This window comes from Trichomonas vaginalis, chromosome VI (assembly GCF_026262505.1).
Source record: "Trichomonas vaginalis G3 chromosome VI, whole genome shotgun sequence".
NCBI lineage: Eukaryota > Parabasalia > Trichomonadida > Trichomonadidae > Trichomonas > Trichomonas vaginalis.
The window spans coordinates 15364126-15383998 of record NC_067208.1 but is presented as its reverse complement, the minus strand read 5'-3'; the positions used below and the strand labels follow the sequence as shown (position 1 = coordinate 15383998).

The 19873-nt window shown below is 31.0% G+C and overlaps 7 protein-coding genes and 1 pseudogene across 8 annotated transcripts, besides 7 other annotated features; all 8 read right to left on the bottom strand.

Moving 5' to 3' along the window:
- TVAGG3_0869910 (Prim-pol domain family) lies at positions 1-865 on the bottom strand (the record flags this gene model as incomplete). Its single annotated transcript, XM_051249976.1, has 1 exon — positions 1-865. A coding segment is annotated over one exon (865 nt), but the record flags the coding sequence as incomplete, so codon positions are not given.
- Positions 1-8401: part of a mobile genetic element that runs on past the window's edge.
- Positions 1819-2966, bottom strand: TVAGG3_0869900 (annotated as a pseudogene). The gene has a single exon. A coding segment is annotated over exon 1 (1148 nt).
- Positions 3303-3890, bottom strand: TVAGG3_0869890 (uncharacterized protein; the record flags this gene model as incomplete). The annotated part of the gene is made up of 1 exon (XM_051249975.1): positions 3303-3890. A coding segment is annotated over one exon (588 nt), but the record flags the coding sequence as incomplete, so codon positions are not given.
- On the bottom strand, positions 6039-6938 carry TVAGG3_0869880 (uncharacterized protein; the record flags this gene model as incomplete). Its single annotated transcript, XM_051249974.1, has 1 exon — positions 6039-6938. One exon carries the CDS (start codon positions 6936-6938, stop codon positions 6039-6041), a length of 900 nt encoding a protein of 299 aa, XP_051085449.1.
- Positions 8402-9768: 1367 nt separating the features above from the next.
- TVAGG3_0869860 (N-acetylmuramoyl-l-alanine amidase family) lies at positions 9769-10005 on the bottom strand (the record flags this gene model as incomplete). The annotated part of the gene is made up of 1 exon (XM_051249973.1): positions 9769-10005. The coding sequence occupies one exon, from the start codon at positions 10003-10005 to the stop codon at positions 9769-9771; it is 237 nt and encodes a 78-aa protein (XP_051085448.1).
- A 1654-nt stretch (positions 10006-11659) lies between these two features.
- TVAGG3_0869850 (uncharacterized protein) lies at positions 11660-13202 on the bottom strand (the record flags this gene model as incomplete). The annotated part of the gene is made up of 1 exon (XM_051249972.1): positions 11880-12803. One exon carries the CDS (start codon positions 12801-12803, stop codon positions 11880-11882), a length of 924 nt encoding a protein of 307 aa, XP_051085447.1.
- A 526-nt stretch (positions 13203-13728) lies between these two features.
- Positions 13729-14388: a mobile genetic element.
- Positions 14389-14533: 145 nt separating this feature from the next.
- Positions 14534-14673: a mobile genetic element.
- Positions 14674-14847: 174 nt separating this feature from the next.
- Positions 14848-19873: part of a mobile genetic element that runs on past the window's edge.
- On the bottom strand, positions 15478-15714 carry TVAGG3_0869820 (uncharacterized protein; the record flags this gene model as incomplete). The annotated part of the gene is made up of 1 exon (XM_001326556.1): positions 15478-15714. One exon carries the CDS (start codon positions 15712-15714, stop codon positions 15478-15480), a length of 237 nt encoding a protein of 78 aa, XP_001326591.1.
- Positions 16124-16315: a mobile genetic element.
- Positions 16471-16920: a mobile genetic element.
- TVAGG3_0869790 (uncharacterized protein) lies at positions 17375-18457 on the bottom strand (the record flags this gene model as incomplete). Its single annotated transcript, XM_051249971.1, has 1 exon — positions 17375-18457. A coding segment is annotated over one exon (1083 nt), but the record flags the coding sequence as incomplete, so codon positions are not given.
- Positions 18953-19829: a mobile genetic element.

Genomic DNA, 19873 nt, shown 5'->3' with positions numbered 1-19873 from the left:
GTGCTTTTTCAAAATTACTTTTTGCATTTTCTGTTAAACTGCAGAAGTTATAAACGTTATCGTAGGCTTCATTAATTAAATGATTAGGTAACGAATTAATAGCTTGAAACAGTGTGAATAATGTAACTTCTTTTTCTAAATTCATGTTTCCACCATCATTATGTACTTCAAAATCACAGATGCCATCAACTATGCTCTGGGCAAGTTTATCGTCAATGTTTACATCTTTGTTTTCATTCATTATATTCTTTATTTCTTCATTCTTCTGTTCAACTCTTACCTTAATATTCAAATCATTTAATATATCATTCACTGTTCTAGTTAATGTTGAATCATAACTTCCACGAATGAATGAGTATGTATTGATTGGTTCTGTTGCATTCTTGCGAACTCTTGAATCAGCCATAACCACTAAAGAACGTTTTGAATCATCCATAGAAGTCATTATGTCAATATCATAATCATTGCAGGAATAACATTTAATCATTCTGTTCGAGGTTGAATAGAAGAAATTAGTGTTGCAATAAATGTGAAGACCTCCTGAAGCGGTTTTAACGATAACATCTTTATCCGAAAGTTTTGATAAAATGTCTTTTCTAACTGTTTCTTTAAGTTCATCATTGTATGATTTATTGATATCAACATCTATAATCGTTAAATTCGAAATTTTATTTACTAATAAAGCTGTACCAGTTTTCCTTCCTCTTCCTCCATCATATTTGAGGTAGTTATGTAAATCAATCTTGTTTTCATTAATTCTTTCGTTGAGGGTTTTAGTTTCTGCCACAACTAATTCCTCAACTAATGAATCAATAACTTTTTCATCAGAAACGATAAAGTTGTTGTTGTTGTTTGTTGCTGTCATTTATATAGGAATAAAAAAATAAAAATAATTTTAAAACTAACCTTATTTTTGGGCTGCATCATATTTCCGTCACTGTTGTCAAAATGTCATGTTGTCACTATTTTTTAAAGAAGTTAAATGACCTGGTGACACATGGTGACCTGGTGACACCTTCAGTTCTTCAAAAATAAGTCATTATTGCCTTCCTCCTGTGTTGTTGACACAATGTCATGTCGTCAACATGACAACCTGGTGACACCTTCAGTTCTTCAAAAATAAGTCATTATTGCCTTCCTCTCGTGTTGTTGTCAAAATGTCATGTTGTCACATTTTTCAGAGAAGTTAAATGACCTGGTGACACATGGTGACCTGGTGACACCTTCAGTTCTTCAAAAATAAGTCATTATTGCCTTCCTCTGTGTTGTTGACACAATGTCATGTCGTCAACATGACAACCTGGTGACACCTTCAGTTCTTCAAAAATAAGTCATTATTGCCTTCCTCTCGTGTTGTTGTCAAAATGTCATGTTGTCACATTTTTTCAGAGAAGTTAAATGACCTGGTGACACATGGTGACCTGGTGACACCTTCAGTTCTTCAAAAATAAGTCATTATTGCCTTCCTCCTGTGTTGTTGACACAATGTCATGTCGTCAACATGACAACCTGGTGACACCTTCAGTTCTTCAAAAATAAGTCATTATTGCCTTCCTCTCGTGTTGTTGTCAAAATGTCATGTTGTCACTATTTTTTAAAGAAGTTAAATGACCTGGTGACACATGGTGACCTGGTGACACCTTCAGTTCTTCAAAAATAAGTCATTATTGCCTTCCTCCTGTGTTGTTGACACAATGTCATGTCGTCTCATTTTTTAAAGAAGTTAAATGACCTGGTGACACATGGTGACCCCCCCTCATTTATTCAAAAATTCTGTAATTTCATTAATGAGGTATGCTGAATTGGAGCTCAGGACTTTCAATCCGTGCGAAACCATGCATAAACTGTCATATAAGGCGGCATGTAATCTTTACTCTGTCCCGTCGTTTGTGTATATCCTGAAACATTATGTGTATGATTACCTGAACCCTGTGTATCGTTCCAGTAACAATTAATAGCAAATTTAACGTCATCTTTAACATCATATCCTTTACCTTTTGTCATTCCTGACCAATCCCAATATCTATGCTTATGCCATCCTGCTTCGGTTGTGTTTAAATTAACGTAATGACTGTGAGCAGGTAAATTTTCGCCCATAATTGTTTTACTTCCACCGGTTTGTTTTGATGAGTTTGTACAATATAAAAAACGATCGGTTATCTGCTGCCATGTACCAAATCCAAATAATGTTGATGGATTTGTTGAATTCATTGATGTATATATTGAACCAATGGGGTAAATCATTTCAAACATTGTATTTAACTCAGTATTAACCCATTCCTTATCTGCTTTCTTCTTTAACTCAGTATTAACCCATTCCTTATCTGCTTTCTTCTTTAACTCAGTATTAACCCATTCCTTATCTGCTTTCTTCTTTAACTCAGTATTAACCCATTCCTTATCGCTTTCTTATTTAATCCATTATGAATATTGAATTTATTATATAATATTGAAATCGTGTAAGAAGTTAAAATTGGTATTGTCATCAATATTAACATATTATTTTTGAAAATTGCTTTTTTAACATCTTGAAATTTTGTGATTTCAGACCAATTTTTTCCATCACTACTGATATTTACTAAATCACCACATCCAAAAGCAATGAAATACCCATCAATATAAAACAAATTTGTAAATCTATAATTTCGAGTAAATTTTGGAGTGAATGAATAAACCAATTCCCAATTTGGTGTTTTCTCTGGATCCTGTGAAAAATCTTGTGATAAATAAATATGTCTGTTATAACTTACAGGATATGAATACAACATACTACCTGAAACAAGAACACAAACATTTGAAGCATAACATAAAGCTTCAATGTCTCCATCAGCTTGAAAAATTTGTTCAAAACGACCAAATGGTATTGAATATGATCTATAAATTTTATCATTTTGTAGGATAAAACACATGTTGTTAATGTAATACCATTTACTTGTATAATCAATTTTCAAATCTGATGACATCATACTAAACATATAATAATTTATCCCATCCTCACTAATGAAAATTTGATTGACTTCATAAATTAGTACCCATTTATTATTAACACATCTAATAGGATTATTTGGATATTTAAATTTAACATCTTGATTTAAATTACATTTGAACCATTGGATACAATCGAATGAATAACAAGGGCAAAAATCATCTCCAACCGTTATCATTCCCATAAATTTGCCGTTATTATATTCAACATAAAAAATTCTTGGATTAATGATTGGCTCTCGTGTATCAGGATTCAAAACGGATGGAGTAAATGATTCATAGTTTTTAAAATCATTTGTTTTAAAATAATAAAGCACTCCGCCTGTATAAAATAAATACATGGTCACTCCATCGAAACATAACCATTCAATATCTTCAAATGTTTTATCTGATGATTTCATAAAATTTAAAAATGGTGGGGTAAAATAGACCTCCGATTGTTTTATTTCTTCATTAACAAATGATATATCAGCTTTCTTTGCTAACTCAGTATCAACGTATTCCTTATCTGCCTTCTTATTTAACTCATCGTTAACATAAGTTTTATCTGCTTTAAGGTCTAAACATCCTGAAACCCATCCTGTATCAGCTTTAGTTTTTAAAATCTTTGATGTCCGTTCATGATACCATTCAACCCTTTCTATAATTTCATTATCTTTTTCATCCACATATTCCTTATCTGCCTTCTTCACTAACGCACTAGCCACATATGCTAACTCATCGTTAACATATGTTTTATCTGCCTTCTTCATTATGTCATTTAGGAAACCTTTTATGAATTCCTCATTTAAATTAAATCTTCCAATCTTCAAAACTTTAGGAAATGCATTTAATGCGTAATATCTCTGTTCTTCTGGTGGAATTGATGTTATATCATCCGTTATACCTTTAATTTTTGAATTCATAAATAAAATTTCTTTTATATTTGATATCACCGCACCACCTTTGCAAACGAATTCAAAATGGTCATTTTTCAATACTATCTCCAAATCTCCATATTTCAACCTTTGCGTTTGTTCTGCCGTCTTTGAATTATATGCATATGTGGCGTATGTAATGGTCTGTGGTTGCTGTTGTTTAATCATTTATTACGATTTAAAAATAAATATTTAATCCGTTATCTCATCAGCTATTTTTTCTATTTGAAATTGCCATAATATTTCATTCATGAATTCTAAATCACAATCAAATAGGTCAGTTATTCTAAATTTAATATTTGATAAATCTTTTGAATGAAGAATAAATGAATTCCCGGATAATTGAAATGGATATGATAAAGAAAATATGTTTAAGTTGATGGATAAAATGTTTTGTATTGATGGGTAAGAGTTAGGGTCTAATGTTTGATGTGAAAATCTCATTGGGGTATTAACTTTATCACATTTGATTAAAATGAAATTGGAACCAGTGTCAGAATACAAAACATCCCCAACATCTTTTTCAAAATTTAATATCCCCAACAATGAACGAAGACGAGGAGTACAAAATTTAATTTTCAGCGGAAATTTAATAAGGTTATTTATTTCATCAAGTTCAAAAAGTTTATCGGTTTTGATTTAAAATTTTCTTCATACCATACGATAAATGATTCATTTAAATAACTTAAAATTGTGTTAATATCCCATTTCACTATCACATTATTTATATACATATCATACGTTTTTTCATGGTCATCTTTAATAAATGATATATAATCTGAAGGGTCTAAAAGAATGGGATTAAATTTACCACTCACAGAAACGAGAGTAACATTATAAATTCCACTAACTGTTAAATTTAATTCACAGTATTATTCGAAATAATATTGATAATTGACATTTTTTATTACGATTAAAAATATGGTAAAGCGTTATTTTCCAGTGATAAATAAAACTAGAATAAGATTACCTCAAGAATTCATAAATTCAACGAATAAGAAATTCATTCATGTTATAAATTTTAGTGTTTTCAGAAAATATGAGTCGATGTCATATTCATCATCAGGTTATATTTCACTTCATTCAAATTTAGTTCAATCAAACCCATATAATGACCATTTCATAAGATTTTCAGATGGTATTAAAAATGTAATTGATAGATTAAAATATGAACAGATTGACAATATCGAATTTTTGGAATTTTGGTTTAAATATCCCGATGGAAAAAAGATTGAAGTTAAAGATAAAGCAGATACTATAACAAAAACAATTACAATGACTGATCCGATAGTGGGGAACAAAAAGAAATAAAACAAACGATAGAAACTGGTGAAAGGTCAATTATTATCGATTATGATTCAAAGGATTATTATTCGATAATGTTAATGCTTGAATATTAAATAGCCTTAACAAAGAATTTTTCAAGTGATATTTTATATTCATCAACTATTTTATTATAAATATCATTATATGTTAAATGAAGTTCAGTTGTTGTTCCGTTCTTTGATATCTTAATTGTGCTAATATCCTTTATAGGATTTATTTTTGCAACTGTTCCGCAGCATGAAACCTCATCATCTATGAAAAATTGAATCTTCACGTCTGAATCTTGAACATCACAAAGAATGGCGATAATGTGAATTAATGATTCATAAGGTAAAATAATTAAACCGGATTGGTCAATTAAATTTATTATTGAATCATAATTATCAGTTATGATATCGCGATATATTTTCATTAATTCAGAATTAATGTCTATTTTATATGGGTTATCAAGTGGTGCTGGGTATGTTGGATAAGTGGGAATTTCAACAGGTTCTTTACCTGGTTCAGCTAAAATGATTGGGTCTCCATCTTCTTTATTTTGCTCCTCCTCTTTTTCGGTAAGTCACGAGTTAATAAATTTGGTTGAGTTGCTGACCTTGTTAATTCAGGACTAACATTAACTTTAACATTTTGAATAATTCGTGATTTATCATCATTTACATTATAACCAACCGTAATCTCTGCTTTTGCGTTTGTGTTCTTTTGACTTGTGAAACGTCTTCTCATTTATAATTGAATAAAAAAAAGAAAAATATATTTAAAGTTTTATTTAGTTGTTACGGTAATATCCCAAGGTTCATCCTTGTTTGCTTATACTTTCTTTGTAACTGCACCAATTATGTTATTGATAATGGTTTGAGTTTCTTCCAGTCTTATTTTATCATTTACAATATCTTTAATCATTTCATTACATGCATTCTTAAAACCATCCGATTTTTCTAATTTACGTCTATCACTTTCTTTAATTAAATCAAAGTTATAACCTTGTTGAGAATAAAGTGGTTTCTTTATCAATTCCTTGAACGCTTCTGAAAGTGAAGATGAAGAAATTCTTGCCACTTGAATTGGTTTAAATTCTGCTTTCATTGCTTCTTTCTGTTCATTGAACACTGGATCGAATAAAGCAACTTTAAAGAATTTCTTAGCTGGAATTTCAGGTCTCAAATTTGCATATTGACCATCAAACTGATTAACATATCGTGGTAATCCATCCGGTCCCTCTTCAATAGCGTTTAATTCTTCATTGAAATAAGAATATGGATTATGACGGTATGAAAGAATTGGTCCATCTTTACTGTCTCCGATATGTTGTTTAACAGCTTTTCCATTTTCATCAAATTGCATAGGATAACGTTCATTATATGCTTTACGTTTAGGATAATCCGTCATTGTTAATTTATACCCATTTATGACTTTAATATTTCCTTGACCATCAGTAACAAAGACTTCATTTATTCCATCAGGCTTTCCATTTGGTCCTGTAATGTCTGCTTCATGTGCTTCCCAATTTGGTCCATGACGTTTGGCATATGCTTGAGCTTCTGGTAATGTTAAAACGTTTCTCATTTGTTTAACATCCTTTTGAAGACCGGCAACAATGTGGACTAATTCTTTCATTCCGTCTGGAACTTTCATAGTTCTATTATATGCACCCTTTTTGTTTGTTCCTTGTTTTAATGGAACCTGTAGAAGATTTGCAATTTCTGTCATGTTTAATTATAAATAAAAAATAAAAATTAATTATAAAAAAGTTATTCGAATTTAATGGAACCTTTATTTAAATCAACTATTATTTTTCCATGTTCTCCTAATTGTTGATATTGTGTGTAAAGTTCATTAATGCTCATTGGTAAATTCACTTGATAAAGCATAACGTTCAACTGTTGACGACTAAAACCACTGAAAATGAAAAGGGTGGACAGGTTTGATTTAATGTTTGTGCTTAATGCTTTAAAGTATTGAACAGCCATAAAGAATGAACACTGAATGTGTCGACATTGAGTTAATAATTGATTAAAATATGATTTCTCATTAGTTATTAGTTTTGATTTCACGGCATCATCTAGAAAAATTAGTGAATGCAAAAATTCTTTATCAAAATTTGAAATAGAAAGTGTTTCAAATAATTCATCCCTTTGTTTATCAATAATTTTATCCTCTAATCCTTGCTTCTTGATTGTATTATATAACTCTTTATACATTAAAAAGTTTTTTAAATAATCTTCTGCTTCTTCTTGTGATAAATAAATAATTGGAATTTTTATTAAATGCTTTAATGATTCAAATGTATCATCTGAAGGTGAACCTGAACGGTTGATATAAATTAACACATGAGAATAAGGTGAAGTGTTAGCAATAATGATAATTTGTTTTAATATCGTTAATGTTTTACCTTTATTTTGTTTACCAATTGCTGCAGTGATTGAATTTAAGTAACATTCAGAATATGGAATTTTCATTAATTTTTCCTTAGATAGAGCATTTCTATTATCACTCAATGCTTCATTAATCATATCATCTACGTATGTATTATATACTCCTGCTAATTCTTCATAATATGAATTTAAATCCATTTAATCAAAAATAAATTTATAATTTTAAACATTTCTATTCATCAATATTTCATCATATGAACTTCTATACTGTGGTGGTGTACCTGTTGGATGATATTTCAAACCTTCATCCGGTGTCCATGTCCAATATGTAGTCCTAGTAAACCAAACCTGAGGAGGATTTGTCACCTTTGAACAGTAAGTGTCATTTTCACCCTGAATGATTGGATAAGCTTTCACTTGTACTGTAACTTGTGAGTTGAAAGTTTCTAATCCATCAAAGAATATACCCGCTCCATCACGTTGAACTGGAATAGTGCATAAGAATGAAGTTTGGTCTTTCCATGTTCTAGCTAATGGCGTGCCATTATCATCATTTAGTGGTCTAGTTAATGAGTCCTCGTATTCTTCTGTGCATTCATTCACTCCATCTAAATCGGAAGCTTGAAGCATACGTGTAAAGAATATGTCGCCCACTGTGGTCATCGCTTGATCGGGGAAGTTTCTGGAATCTATAGTGACCTGGAGACCTCGAAGCATTGGATTTTCTAAAACTGTTCTTTGCATTGCATTCTTCGGAAATGTTAACACAACATCTGTAACATTATGAAGAGCGTATGAGAAATCAGAACTGATACCTTCAGGAGTGATGCAACCTCCATTTAGTGAACGAACGTCAATATGTTGAGCTGGAATCATGAATGGATCTTCCTTACTGAATAAACGTGGTATTGCTTTAACTGATTCTTCAATTAAACCATATCCTGGTGTAATACATTTATCCTCTAAAACTTCCATCTTTGTGCATGAAATAATAACGTCTTCAACTGTTGCGTCAGCAGATGTAGCGGCTAAGCTTGTAATTAATTTTGCAGGAAGTCCGATTTGTTGGAATTTGCGATCGTATTTATAAACATGATTCATAATCTTTTCATAATTTTCATCAGTTATCTTTTCATAAACGTAATTTTGTAAATCAGCAACTCTTAACGGGTCAACCTGACAAAATACCAAAGTATCCCTGAAAACATAATATTTAAGAATGATTTCACCAAATGATTTAGGATAATCATCGAACGCCTGAAATGCTAACAAATCATTTACCGGAATAATCATATCAAAAGTGACATCAACTTCTTCATTTGCTCTCTTGAAAACTTCTGAAGGGTCAATATATTTACCACATACTGAGTTATCATATTTTTGGACATTGTTATATAATGAATGAACAAACTTTTTAACTTTCCTTTCTGATTTTGGTTTATATGTTGCAAATGCGAAAGATTCACGGGCGCAATCCATCTGAAGATAACCGGCATCACCTCTTTCGGTTTCTACTTCTAATTGTTAAAGCTTTGATTTGATGATTTGTAACCAACGAATAAACGCATGCATTTAAAAGCGGCATCACATGTGAAAGCTTTATTTGAAACTAGAGTTGCTTTAACTTTGCGTTTAATATATGTGTCACCTAATTGGTTCACATCATGAGCCGGATTTGTAATTCTTAAATGAGTTTGTTTATCATCAAAATATGGAGTATCAGAGTCATAGCATGAACTTTCAAGTTCTCTATAATATCTTCTACCATCATTCTTTGCGAATATTTCATTTATCTTTTCGAATGAATGAAATACATTTCCATTAATCGGTTTAGTGTTTGGCACTAAATAGTTAGTCGTCATTTATGATGAAATAAAAAAATCAAAATTAAAAGATGAAAATGAATTTTTAATTTTAATGAAATAATCAACTATGGCTGCAGGATTCTTTAAAAAGTTATGGGATAAAGTAAAAAGAGGAGCGCATAAAGTTTGGGAAACAATGAAGAAGGGAGCAAATTGGATATTTAAGAATAAAGAAGCAATTAGTGACGTTGCAGAACAAATAGCACCTAATGTTCCGGTAAGGGAAGTATTAAATAAAGGAGATAAAGTTTATCGTCGACTACAACCGATATTGAGATAAAAATAATATTTATTTTTCCACTACTTTCCTCCTATTTTATTAAGTATTCCTTCAGCAATTCCACCAACTGCGTTACCTGCTTGTGCTCCCATCGCTGGATTACCTGCTTTAGCACCTAATACTCCACCTATGATAGTTCCTGCCGTTTTCGCTACTGGTGCCAAAAAGTTTGCAATGGGTTTTATTATTTTCTGATGAACCCAACTTGCAGCTTTCTTAATTCCTTCCCATAACTTTTTAAAGAATCCTGCAGCCATTTCTGATTTAATATTAATTAAAAAATATATTTCATCACTTATATTCTAATTTTTATTTAATGATAAATGAAACCAATTTTAAAAATAAATGAAACAGAGGACGAAGAAATAAATGAAAGTGAAGATGTTCAACAAAAAATAAACGTTGTTAAACCAATTACTGAAATAAAAATTTTTTCATCTGTTGAAGAATTTAATGACTATTATGCTAACAATAAAAAATTATTTGAAGAATTGACAACATGTAAATTGAATAAAATGTTTAAAGTTGATGGATTCAAAATTTCAAAAATAAAAGGAGTGATTAGTTTGAAATCTATTCCTCAATCAAGAATCACCTCATTAATGAAAATAGATGATTTAACAAAAAGAATAGAAATTATTGAAGAAAGAATGAATCAAATAATTGATTTCATAAATCATGACTCGTTGAGCCCGGGTCCTTAAAGTCCAAGGCACAAAGTGCCCAGGACTTAAAGTCCAAGACACAAAAGTGCCCAGGACTTAAAGTCCATCACTGAGTTCAAGGTTATATTCATCAAATATTTCATTATTAAATGCAACTTCTGCTAGTTTATTTATTTTTTCAATACGATCATTTGAAAGTCTATCGTTTAATTTTTTCTGAAGTTTTTCATTTTCTAGTTCTGAAACTTTATTTGGATGATATGTAAATTCATGAAATTCTTTTTCCTCAGTTTTGATCATTAATTTACAAAGAACTTTTGTGGTTGGAATTCGTTTGAACCATTTATCCTTAATATTTGTTATAAATTCAATATCTGGAATTAATTCCCAAATTTTTGCATTTTCAATTAATTTATTATCAAATGCAAAAGCAATGGGTTTAATATTATGTTTACCTTTATAATATAAACTTTCTATATAATCATCGAAATAAACATCTACTTGTTTAACATTTTCAAGAATTGGTGAAAGAGCATCCATTAATTGATTGACGGTTACGAATCTTGATCCACTCATTTTCTTACGAATTAAAAAAATAAATTATTCATAAATGTCAGAAGAAAATATTTAAATAAATTATTTAAATTTTTTTACTCTATTCAAGAATTTTATTTTTGATATAACTCATTGAATTCAAAATTTTTTTAAAAAATTGACACCATATTTGGAATCTATGCAAAAATATATTCTTTTTATTAATGGTAATATAGGAATTGTAGGAATAAAAATTTTTTATAAATTATTCATAAATTTTTAAAATCTGCTATTCAGAAGTATGTTCAAAAATCATTCAATTATGTGAGAATTCTTACGATTACAAAAAAAGTCACACAACCCGTCCTCATATACTACTAACAAAATATGAAAATCAAACTTTTTTTAAAGAACATTATATACTTCCCTTGGATGAAAAAGAAGTTTAGCTGAGGTTAATTCAAGAGGAAGAGTTGCAACCAATGAAATCGCCAAATTATCAGACTATTAAACTTAATAGAGACGACTCGGATTTGCTGTTTTATGATAAAACAAGTCATGAACCTGAAAAACAACAAATCTTGTTTTTCTTGAAATTAAGATATTTTTGCAACATGTAGAAACATTTATCAAATCAGCAGCTATTACTAATAAAGATGTTCAACATACTAAGGGTGAAATTACTAAAACTGAACAAATTTTATTCTGATGGAAGAACTTGACATTGAAGTCATAATATTTTTGATAGAAAATGTTTTTTATTTCATTATGTGATGTGATAAACCTGCATCTCTAATATAGAATGAAGAATGATAAAGTTTTTTGATGATTTTTCAAAACCTTACTTATTCATCAAGTAAAAATGTGGTTCAGTTAATAAAATGCTCTAAAACAAATGCCTTTATTTCTAATATCCGTAAATTAAGAGGTGATTAATTTTCTAATGGAGTTTCATTCTCATCTTCTAAATCTGGCTGAAGGTTTATGTCAACAGCAGATGTCTCTTTAGAAAGAAGTGAAGATTGATCAGTTTCTTGAGAATTATATTGCGGTTCATAACAAATCTGAAGGAGAGCAAGCATGTACGATATCATAAATATGTGTGCTGCACCAAATGTCAATGTGCGATGTAGAGGCATCTCGACTACATATGGAAGAGAAATATAAAAAAGGAAAGAGAGCAGTTCAAGAGTGCACATAAAGATAAGACGTCTAGTGTATCCATTATCATATCGAAGAAATGCCATTATTGTTATAAATACGGAAATTCCAACATATATATAATTCAAAACATTCAATATATTGACAAGGATGAAACTTTTCGATGTTATAGAAAATGTAAGAGCTAATTCAGTGATTGAATAAATCGAAAAGAGAATGATAAAAAATACGTTGTATTTCATTGTAGGAGTTTGTTTGCATTCTGCCTCAAGCTGTATCTCTGTTAATACTACGTAGCGGAAAAATGAAACCATGATCGCTGCAAAGAATACTTGAGGAACATCCATAATTTTTGAATTGAAAAACATATTAAATGGAAAAGATGCAAGACATGATAATATTCCAAGAACTATAGTAGATCCTTGCGTAAATAGTTCAATACCGGGAACTAAACCCATAATGTAATTATGGGTGAGATAAACCGATGTTAGAATGATTAATAGTCTCAACCCAACAATAAATGCCGGTTTTTCTGATGTAACATACTGCCAATAAACGTATAATCCGTTGATATTTTCGAAATCAGAGTTTATAATCATGTGTACATTAGCTAAATCGAATGTTGAGTTAACTAATACGTTTGATACGAATACTCTATCGGATGTATCGCTATCACTGAACTTGAACTCATCCATTAATGTGGGTGTTCGATAGAATCCGGTAGTGGAATTCTTTTTAAAGCCAGTAACATCTACTGTATAATTTAATGGTCTTTGTGAAATTCCTTTTGCCTTAGAATTTAGCTTTTCTGCAATCCAAATTTTTACATAGTGATGAAAATCTGAAAAATGATCAATATTTAGATCGACATGCAAGGTATAGTAATGATATGACTTGTTGCATGGATGAAACGTTCTGAAGAATGATTTGATCTGAATAATATAAACCCAATTAAACAGCCAGAAAAGATTATAACAAAAGTCAATGACACTTGATCAATTAAAAAAGGAGAATTAATCTCTTGAGATTCGAATGCAACTTCTAAGGTTGGATTGTTGCTCGATTCTTCCTCAGATCGCATGCATACAATAAATTCATAAGGTTTGAATTTTCATGAAAAAGTTGATAGGACAAAATTTTCTGAAGAAGCCAAAAATTTATCATAATATTAGCAAAGTTTAAAAAAATTACAAAAATAAATGATTGAAAAATTTTGAGTCGTATACTTGAATAATGGTCATTAATATACATTGTATAATTTTGTTGGAATTCAATTAATTTATTATGGCCGAGTATTCTATGAATTAATTCGAAATTTCTCGTAAATTATCAAGTTGTTTATGTATCTTGGCATAATTAAAAAATAAATGGATGAAAAGCGTTGAAAAATATTCAATTTTTCAGAAGATTCTTGAAAAGTTCAAAAATCAAAAACAAAAACAAATTCAAATATTGCGTCTTCAACATTTGAAATTTGTTTTTTAAATTTTTCAGAAAATGTGCATTTCGTTTATTTGGAATTTTAATACGTTAAATGATTAATTAGTTTAAATGGATTTTAATTTAAATGAAGGATTTTTCATAACAATCTGAAAAAAAAATCAAAAGGATATTTCTTCCGGCAAACCCAAATTTTAGCTAAAAGTGACAGAAAAAAAACGTTTAGTATTAAAAAAAAGACCGATGAGAGCTTCGTTCGAAATATAGAGGGAACTGAGAATGCGCAACCATTCTCAGGGAATATTGGATGCTATTCCCGTTCCCTCTGTATGGAAAATTGAGGTTTTCAAAGGGAGTTAAAATAATATCAAATTTATACTAATTTACTTCAAAATACAAAAGTATTTGACAGCTAAAATTAGTTACTTTAGCAAGCCTATCAATACCCTTTTACGATTATTGTTACTTTTTCGAAATAAAATAAATTTATTATCAAAAACCTTTTTTTTCTTAGTAAAAATAAACGAAATTTTTTACTTTATGAACTTTTGATGGAAATATGCAAATTTAAAATAATAAAGAAAGCCGCGAGCGAAGCGATCGGCTTAGTTCGAAGATTTTGATTCAAATCTTTGCTGATCTGTAATTCGCGGAAGCCGCGAGCGAATCGAGCGGCTTAGGTCTAAGATTTTGATTCAAATCTTTGCTTATATTCCTTAAATTCTTTATGAAACTCGCAACAGTTCCATAAAAAATTTTAAATTCTAAACTGTCGAAATTACCGATCGGTAATCACACCCTTCACGGGTGTGTCACTTTTAGCTAAAATTACCCTTACTCCTGGAATTTCAAAATCTTGTGGATTTCTCATATTTGGACAACATTCATAGTATCGTTCTTTTTAACCGATAAATGTTTATTGTTGGGATTGAATATCAATTTTTCACTGTTTAAAAAAATTGATTATAATTTCTCCTATTTTAAGGGTGCCCTATAACGATAATGTAAACATCACAAAATTAATTTTATTAGAACTCGAATGAATGGATTATCCAGATTCTAGTTCTCAATATAATAGCCTTAAAAGTGCTTTTCTGAGGGTGGTCTATCGTCTATAGGGCACCCTTAAAGACTTAAGATTTTGTTTTTAAAAAATTAAGAAATCCTTATTAGTAAATCTCGAATACTATTGATCGGTGCGAAATTTAAATATTCTATTAAGAGTTTCCGACTAAGTTACTCTCATCGATAATTACTTTTAAAGTGCTACTTAGGATATGGAACTATATTGTATCGACAAAGTTAGTATGGGTTAGTTGGGTACGGCGGCACTGCGCGCCTCCTTACCCATGATATGTGAATTTGACACTTTACGAAACCGTTAACGTATATTTTACAAATCAAACGCAAAAACTAACTTAACCTTAAATATTTACAAAACCACCAAACATTTCACCTCACTAACGAACTCACTAATGAAAAAATAAACGTTCTCATAAATTTTCTTCTATATCTTCATCGTCAATGTTAACTCTATTGTAGTCATACTTGAAGTCATAAAGTTTCTCAAGTTTTGAAATGCATAGTCTTGTTAACTTACCTTCATCATCATAAGTTTTTATAAAACTACCATGACAATCTTTATACACAGTCAATGTATAATCTACTGGTCTAGGATGAAGTGTAAAGAACATGTTATACTCAGGAAGGAAGAATAAATGTTTAAATGTATGTTTGTTATATTTTTCGATTTGTATGAGTTGCTTTTGTTCTGTCATTTATATAAAAATAAACTTAAAATTAATGATATCACCACCCTCACACGTATGAAAACATAGCACAAAAATAAATTTAGGTGAAGTGGTGAGATCTCACCTCTTTTTTCACTTGTTTTTTCACCTGTTTTTTCACCCTGTTGAATTCATTGCTTTATAACTCTCTTCCTTTCTCCAACTCTTCTAACTTCTTCCTAAGTTTAGCAATGTTGTCCTCATGAAGTTTAATCTTTCTCAAAATTCCTTCTTTATCTAATGGTTGCTTTATCTTTCTAAACTGAACTCTACCATCCTTCATAGTATGAATGTAAAAACCTTCTGGAATAGTTCCTGATTTAATGTATTCTACCAAAAACTTTTGTTTCATTGCTTCAGTGACTTTATTTGTCATTTCAATCAAATAAAAATTTTAATATTAAATAAAAATAACGTTATTTTTTCAGTAAGGAAACGCAGGAGTTTTACGATTTATTTGAGGAGTAGGTTCTGGTTTAAATGTTGGAGTCGGTTTAGGAGTTGACTTTTGAACAGGAGTTTGTACTTCCATAGGTTCAGGAGTCATTGAAGGTTTTGCTTGTGAAGGCGTTGGTTTTGACGTTGGTTTTGGTGAAGGTGTTGGAGTTTGTTTAACTTCAGCTACTTCAGTATTATTTACAACATTTGCTTTATTTCTTTTCAACATCATAACTGCTCCTGCTGTAGCTAGCAAACCTAGTGGGAGACCATATCTTATATAAGGACTTGACCAAATGCTATTTTTGACAGGAGCTGGTGGAACACCTAACCTTGGTGAGACTGCTCTTTGCCATTGTGCAGCTCGTAAGAAATATTCAATAGGTGCTCCATAATCGTTTGGTAAAGTTTGTTTCATAGATGGTGAAGGTTCACGAGAGCTTGATGAAGAACTCATTTATAAGCTTTAAAAATAAACGTTCATCCTTTATTCCTCACCGTCGTCCGTAGCTAAGTTATAGTCATCTAATCTTATTATTGTGTTGTAAGACGAGTTACGGAAAGTGAGGTGAACTGAAAAAGTGACAGTTATTTGGTCGGATAAATTCCCTATATATTTACTTGTCAAAAAAAATCAGACTTTTTTTGCTTTAAAAAATTTATAAGTTAATTATTGAGAACGAAGGTGAAAGGAAATGGATATCTCTTACCTTTCATTCCCTCGAGAAAGTTCAAAAACTTGGGTGCAATCAGTTCTGATTGCACCCAAGTTTTTGAACTTTGTATAAGGAATTGTTGGCTATGATGTACTGATCATGAATCAGTACATCATAGCCAACAATTCCTTCGCAAACAGCGGGAAACTTTGTCTGAATAGTTTAACATTCAGACAAAGTTTCCCGCTGTCAGAGAGGGAATGGAAGGGTAAGAGGTATATATTCATAATGTATACCTCTTACCCTTTCATTCCCTCGAGAAAGTTCAAAAACTTGGGTGCAATCAGTTCTGATTGCACCCAAGTTTTTGAACTTTGTATAAGGAATTGTTGGCTATGATGTACTGATCATGAACCAGTACATCATAGCCAACAATTCCTTCGCAAACAGCGGGAAACTTTGTCCGAATAGTTTAACATTCAGACAAAATAATTTAAAATAATGAAAAAGTTGATTTGTGAATCATTGAAATATTAATGCTGTTATATATATATATCAGATGATATAAGATGATTTTTTTAAATAAAAAATAAAATTTAATTTTTTAATTGTTAAAATAAGAATAGTAAGCTTGACAAGTAATTTAAGTTTTTGCTTTGTAAAGTTATTTGGTTGGCAAATGCATTGTGTCACTTTTTGTTTGAGTTCACTTTCCGTAATTTGTCTTATGATAATTGGGATTCCATTAGCACGCACCTGAATGGCAAAGCAACAATCCCTCATAAATCCAATAAGTGGCTTTGGTACATTTTCAGTTGCTAGTTCAATAGGTCCTTTAACAGACAATTTGTATGTTATTGGAGCAGTAGATGTTTGACCTTGCTGGAAGCAAAAGTCCACTTCTGTTGGAAAACCACATAAGAAATGTGTGTTGTCATAGCTATCCCATTTATGTTCCACACTACCATCATCCACCAATGACCTCATAACATCTTCATTAAATCTTATCATATCATTGTTTGTATTGCAAGCGTTCGCAACCATTTCATAAAATACAGGTCCATATGATTTTTCAGGTTCTGCAGGCATATTTCCATAAGCTCCCATGGAAAGCTGAAGATATTTAAACTTAGGGTTCTCAAAATTAACATAATAGTTGTCTTTCTTTCTAAATAGTGCCCAAATACTTTTAACATTAATAGGCGTATAAGCTGCTGTAAATGTTGCACTTGAACTATCTGTATTCTTTGAGAATGAACCGTCCATAGGAATCCAATCCATAACTTTAACAGGAAAACATAAAGCCACGTTTGTATAATGTTCTACAAGTTCTGTATAAATGTTAGGGTCTAAAGAGAATGACTTTGGATGAATGAAACATTCATTAAAATCCATCTTTGTTCGAAATAGTTGCTGGTTTACAGTTGTAATAGTAACTGTTCCACTAGCTTCTACTGCCTTCGTTATCATAGTGAATGGTTCATTCCATGGAACAAATTTATTTGTCGGTGGATTTGAATCTGAAGCAAATGCAACTTTAAGAGTTGGATTGAAAGCAATGATATCATTTACAGATATAGATGTGCATTGTAAGGCGTCGCTACTGAACTTTACTTTAAGCTGAATGTTTCCTGCAAAAGCTGGAATAAATCGAATAGCTTCTAATGGAAGGAATCTTCTAACAGGAATTCTTAAACGAAGCTTAAAATCAAATGATTTTCCTGCTGTAATTGGACCACTAACAATTTGTCCTGTTCTGCATGTTCCCGAATGACTCCATACATCTTCATGTCGAGTCTTTGAGAAAACATCTACTTTCTTTATTTGTTCGGTAGTTTGTGAGTTTGAAGTTATATATGCTTCTTCTCTTGCGTTGTCTTGAGAATATACGATACGACCATTTGCAAGGATTTGATATCCAGCAACTGCATAGAAAGCGTCATCGAAACCAATCCAAAATCCTGGTGGGTTTGTTTTATTGGAACCTGAACCAATTTCTTTATCTACAATAAATTGACCTTCCATTTTATACGTAATGAATATTTTCTATGCAAAGTGAGTTGCGGTAAAAAATGCGGTCATACCTCCATTCAATTTATGGATAAAGTACTCAATTTGCGGCTAAACCCCTCCATCTGCGGTAAAAATGAGGTAAAAGTGTCTCAATTTATGGAAAACTTGCGGCAAACAATTTAAATTTAGCTAATTTCCTATGATTTTGATTCCACATCCTACAACTCTCAAAACGAAAGATATTTGCAGCGATAATTCCTTGAAAAAAATTCCAAAAAAAATTTCAAAAACAAAAAACGTGTAATGCATGAAAATTCGGTTCACTTCATTTTTGACACTTTACATATCGGATGTATTATCTAAGAATTATATTATAAAATAATAATTTTGTGTTTTATAAGTTTATTTGTATAAATTGATTCAAAAAAATGGAAAGACAAGAAGTGGATCTGCCAAATGAAAATCAGATTTATAGTTTTAGAGAGTTACATACATGAAATATGAAAATTGAACTTTGTATACGGAATTGTTGGCTATGATGTACTGATCATGAATCAGTACATCATAGCCAACAATTCCTTCGCAAACAGCGGGAAACTTTGTCTGAATAGTTTAACATTCAGACAAAGTTTCCCGCTGTCAGAGAGGGAATGGAAGGGTAAGAGGTATATATTCATAATGTATACCTCTTACCCTTTCATTCCCCTCGAGAAAGTTCAAAAACTTGGGTGCAATCAGAACTGATTGCACCCAAGTTTTTGAACTTTGTATACGGAATTGTTGGCTATGATGTACTGATCATGAATCAGTACATCATAGCCAACAATTCCTTCGCAAACAGCGGGAAACTTTGTCTGAATAGTTTAACATTCAGACAAAGTTTCCCGCTGTCAGGGAGGGAATTAGAGGGTAAGAAGGTATATATTCATAATGTATACCTCTTACCCTTTCATTCCCTCGAGAAAGTTCAAAAACTTGGGTGCAATCAGTTCTGATTGCACCCAAGTTTTTGAACTTTGTATAAGGAATTGTTGGCTATGATGTACTGATCATGAATCAGTACATCATAGCCAACAATTCCTTCGCAAACAGCGGGAAACTTTGTCTGAATAGTTTAACATTCAGACAAAGTTTCCCGCTGTCAGAGAGGGAATGGAAGGGTAAGAGGTATATATTCATAATGTATACCTCTTACCCTTTCATTCCCTCGAGAAAGTTCAAAAACTTGGGTGCAATCAGTTCTGATTGCACCCAAGTTTTTGAACTTTGTATACGGAATTGTTGGCTATGATGTACTGATCATGAATCAGTTACATCATAGCCAACAATTCCTTCGAAACAGCGGGAAACTTTGTCTGAATAGTTTAACATTCAGACAAAGTTTAAAAGAGAGAGATTCCCATTCCCTTCTCTGACAGCCGGGAAACT